This window comes from Phoenix dactylifera, chromosome 7, assembly GCF_051530095.1.
Source record: "Phoenix dactylifera cultivar Ajwa chromosome 7, Ajwa_hap1_PhDact_Kaust_v1.1, whole genome shotgun sequence".
Taxonomy (NCBI): Eukaryota; Viridiplantae; Streptophyta; class Magnoliopsida; order Arecales; family Arecaceae; genus Phoenix; species Phoenix dactylifera.
In genome coordinates, this window is record NC_143196.1 from 16,239,567 (window position 1) to 16,244,692 (window position 5,126).

The 5,126-nt window shown below is 44.4% G+C and overlaps 1 protein-coding gene across 1 annotated transcript; it reads left to right on the forward strand.

Moving 5' to 3' along the window:
• Positions 1-4,160: 4,160 nt before the first annotated feature.
• Positions 4,161-4,884, forward strand: LOC149753155 (uncharacterized). The gene is made up of 2 exons (XM_089924054.1): positions 4,161-4,779; positions 4,832-4,884. Exons 1-2 carry the CDS (start codon positions 4,161-4,163, stop codon positions 4,882-4,884), a joined length of 672 nt encoding a protein of 223 aa, XP_089780180.1.
• Positions 4,885-5,126: the final 242 nt, after the last annotated feature.

The following is a 5,126-nucleotide window of genomic DNA, read 5'->3' on the forward strand; positions in this document are numbered from 1 at the left end:
CACATAGTGCCTCAAATACATCTCCAATCATTATTGGTTCGCTCTGTTTGGCCATCGATCTGTGGGTGGAAGGCCGTGGACATCTTCACCTCCGTTCCGAGTATCCGAAATAACTCCGTCCAGAACCTCCCCGTGAAGCGAGCATCGCGATCAGAAACAATACTCTACAGTATCCCCTAATATTTCACCACATATGTGAAGAACAACTGCGCCACATCCTCTGTATGGCAAGTAGTAGGTGCTGGAATGAAGACTCTGTACTTCGAGAAGCGATCCGCCACTACCATGATAGAGCTATTCCCATCCACCGAAGGTAGCCCGATGATGAAGTCAATGGAGACACTCTCCCACGGACCCTCTAGTATAGGTAATGGTTCCAACAACCCTGTAGGCCGTCGATGTTCAACCTTGTCTTGTTGGCATAGCAGACAAGTGCGAACATACTCCTCGATGTCATCCCGCATCTTCGGCCAACAGTAGTTATGTTCTATGAGAGCTTGGGTCCGATGCACCCCCTGGTGTCCTGCCCACATAGAATCATGGTGTTCTCGCAACACCTCGCACCTCAGCCCTCCACCTGAAGGCACAAATACACGTCGCCCTCGTGTCAAAATCAGCCCTCCTTCGGTCCAGAAATGGTGCGCCGTCTTTGATGAGTTCACCCATGGAAGTGGCCCATGGATCCTTCTCCAATTCGGTCTTGACCCTCTCCATTACGTTACTTGCTGGTCCGGAAAAGGAACAAACCGCAGCCAACTGTACCTTCCTACTCAAGGCATCAGGGACCGAATTAGTTTGGCCCGGCTTGTACTCGATGTCGAAATGAAATTTAGCGAGAAATTGCTGTCATCTTGCCTGCTCGGGGGTGAGCTTTGGCTGGGTCTGAAAGTAGCTTAGGGCTATGTTATCCGTGCGCACCACAAACTTAGATCCGAGTAGGTAATTGTCACGGCACCTCGAATCAGGGTTGGATCGGATGCGGATCAAGGTATAAACCAGATCGGGTCGCTGGATGGGTTCGAGGTCTGACCGTGCTTTCTAGAGATTTGGGCAACTTGGAGACCAAATATGGGCCCTAGGATCACCTAGGGAAATATATGCAAGATCTAGGAGGAATACCCAAAAGAGCATGGGGCCAGCGGCACGTGCTCCAAGGCGTGTATTGGCAAGAATACATGCTAGTTCATCATTAGGAGGAAAGCTGCTACAACGAGTCTGATTCAGTGTTGAGGGCTTATCTCGAAGCATGGGCTGAATCCGAGAAATTGGGATCCATAGAAATGTGTGCCACTGATGGAGGTACGTGGCATAAGTCTCTAGAAGGCAAGGGACACGTTTTTAACACGTTTTCTTACTGAAAGATTGATGGTTAGAAAATCTGGTTGTAACGCTATTTCCACACGTTCTCACATTGAGGGGCATTTCGGGAACTTTACATAAGTCCGCTTAAAGTTGGAAAGGTGCCATCTGGAAGATTTTTCGTTCTGAATCCAACGAATCCATTTTCTTTGTAATCCGAGTTCGGTTGGGGCACGAACTTGGCCGTTTTAGCTGATTGCGCAGAATCGTGCGGGAATCGGGGTTTTCCTATCTTATCTAGAATTCATCCTTATTTTGTACATGGAAAGTTGAGTTCGGGAGGGACTTGTAATTGGAGGTTGCTCCTCTGTAAAAAGACCCTCAAAGGGGAGGAATTGGTATCGGGCAGAGCTCAAGAGACTAGAGAGACCAGGAGAGCTTATTGTAATCAGTTGAGTGGTTATTTAATAAAGTTCTCTTCCCCTGTATTTCTCTTTCTCCTTCGTGGTATTTTCTGATGTTGTGCTTCACTGCATTGTTGTTGTTAGGCGTGACCTGAGTCATAGAGACTAGGTTCCCACGCTAGAAAGGCTGATCGGTTATTTTCGGTAGACCGAGCCGCACGTTGCTGAGATCTGCTCTGAGATCCCTTCGTACGTGACACTTGGTATCAGAGCCATACCATAAACGAAGGAGACGACCTCTATGCTAACTTCCATGGTGGGAATGTCGGATGCATCATCCTCGACCGTGGATCCCAATCCAGCCTCAGGAGGAGGTACGGCGGTGGGTCGAGCACATCCAGTTGATGATTCCTTGCATGGGTTACGCATTGCATCTCCGGTTATTTCCTCCAACAATTGATTATGGAGGTGCGGGGCCCAAATAGCTGAGGTTGAAGGGCGGATGGAGGACCTTGAGGGTAGGGACGCAACCCTCCGAGGTGAGATCGCCGCTAAGCTGAACCAGATTTCCTTCGATATGGAGCGGCACTATAAGTGCTGCGGCGTAACGAGGAGTTGGAGATCATGGTGAAGGCTCTCCAAAATCAGGTGGTTGACCTTTTAAAGGAGAGTACCACCACAGGCGTATCCTCTTCTCCATTAACAATGGAGGTTGCAAGAGAGGCTACGCGCCCCCTACAAGAGTTTGATGTTCCCAAGCCACAGGAGCTCTGCGGACGACGGTCCGCGAAGGAGGTTGATAACTTCCTTTTCGCCGTGGAACATACCTACAGATTACCTGATAGAGACGCAACCAATGATAGAGACGCAACCAGCCCATCTAAAGATCCTTTGCATGGAATTGAAGGTCCTATGACTAGGGCCAAGACTAAGAGGATGAAACAAGCTTTGGAAAGCCTGATCATAAAAATCAAAGGAAAAGAAGACCAACGTGAGATGGAGGCTGCACCTAATTGGGTCACTTTCATACAATTGGGTGAAGATGCTTTGAGTCCAACCTGAAGACAACACTTTGGAAAGTCCAAATCACATGACAAGAAGCATTCATGGGAAGGCCAACTTTCCTATTGTATTTGGATTTTCGTGCATACTTTTGGGGTGATATTTCAGATGATGTTTTGTATTCCCCAAGTCACATTCAGACTTTCTTGTAGTTCCCAAAGTCACTATAATTACTTTGGGATCTTTTTCCTAAGTTCTGGTTACTTTTCTAGGAGTAGGTGTAACATGCATCTTTTCCAAGCCTTGGTAAATGCAGCCTTGGAAAATGCATGACAAGTAGTGCTATGTAATTTCCTAGGAGTTGCTTCTCTTTGAAGCCATTTCAGCCTTAAAATAGCACCTGATTGTACTTGAGAGGGGGAGAATGCATGAATGAAATTTGAGGGTTTCTCTTATGTGAGAGCTTCACCTTTGTTCTTGGATTAGAACTTGATAGTGTTGGTTCTACCGGCAGGTCGTGGTTAGGGTCACGCTTCTTTTGATAACTTTGGTTCTACCGGCAGGTCGCGGTTAGGGTCAAGTTCCTCATTCTCTACCTGTTTCCAGGACGGTCCGAAGTGTGCTCTTATCATTTGGTATCAGAGCCCGGTTCCTGAAATCAGGTGTTATCTATCCTTTGTGTGTTTATCTTGTTTAATTCAAAAAAAAAAAAAGGTGTTCCGCTGTTGTTTATCTCTATATCCTTGGTGACATCTTCCTTTAATCGGTTTGTGTCATCGTCCTTGTTTCTTTCTGTTCTGCTATTTCAAAAAAAAAAAAAAAAAAAGAGAAGGAAGAAAGAAGAAGAAGAAAAAAAGAAAAAAAAAAAAAGAAAAAAATTCGGGGCAGATTTTGCTTCTAATTTCCTTGTGGGTTCTTTAACGCTTCCATTGAATTGTTCTCAATTCAAACCTTCCTTGAACCCTTTGTTGGTTCCAATTAAATTGTTCCTTGCGAGTTCTTGTTCCCTAAGGTTATCATCGACTCCTTACTGTTTCCTGTTGTGTAGAAACATCCAAAAGGTTCTTATTTAAGAGCTTAAGGTGAAGCTAAGTGGTAAAAGGCAAGAGGGTGAGATCATCATCAAGAAAAAGCCATAAAAGAGTGTCCACCAGAGAGAGGAGTGTGTGAGGACCTATTCTGTTTATACTAATCTTTTGATTGCAGCATACAAAGATGAGTAGTGAAGGTAGTAAACAACCAGATGTTGATATGAAGTTATGAATGAAAGCCATTGCTGATCAACTTACTAAGCTTGGTGCACGAATGAATGATTTGGAATCACCAAGCAGACTCAAACCTTTGAGGGGGCGGATGTTTGAAGAAGAAGAAGAAGAGGAGTATTCGGATGGAAGAAGTAATGGAAGGAGGCAAAGAGATGAATCAAGAAAAGACAGTCATTTGGGAAGTATTAAGATGACAATCCCTGCATTCCAAGGTAAAAATGATCCTGAATTATATTTAGAGTGGGAGAGAAAGGTTGAACATGTGTTTGAATGTCATAATTATTCCGAGGAGAAGAGGGTTAAACTAGCCATTGTTGAGTTCCATGATTATGCTAGTATTTGGTGGGATCAAATGGTGACTAGTAGACGTAGAAATGGAGAGAGGCCTATTGGTACATGGGATGAGATGAAGGCTGTCATGAGAAAAAGGTTTGTACCCAGCCACTACTATAGAGATTTGCACAGGAAATTGCAAAGTCTAACTCAAGGCTCCATGAGTGTGGAAGATTACTATAAGGAGATGGAAATAGCCATGATTAGAGCCAATGTTGAAGAAGACCGAGAGGCAACTATGGCTAGATTCATTGGAGGTTTAAAGAAGGAGATAGCTGATGTGGTAGAATTGCAACATTATATAGAGATGGAGGATTTGCTGCACAAAGCTATTCTAGTGGAAAGGCAATTGAAAGCTAAGAGTACTTCCAAATTTACTACTAGTTCCTCATGGAAATTGAATTGGCAAAATAACAAATCTGTGTCAAAGCCAAAAGAAGATGCAAAGGCCAAAAATTCGATTGCTGCACCTAAAGGTAAAATGGAAGCTAATTCATCCTCTAGATCTCGTGATATCAAATGTTTCAGGTGTCAAGGAGTTGGACATATTGCTTCTCAATGTCCAAACAAAAGAGCCATGATACTGCTGGATAATGGAGACATAGAGAGTGTGAGCTCAAGTGATGATGACATGCCACCATTGGAGGATTATAGTGATGTTGAAGTTGCTGAACCTGTTGTTGGAGATGTGCTTGTTACTAGGCGTGCTCTCAACATGCAACCTAAGGCGGGTGGTAATGAGGAGCAACGTGAGCATATATTTCATACAAGATGCCATATAAACGACAAGGTATGCAGCTTAATCATTGATAGTGGGAGTTGC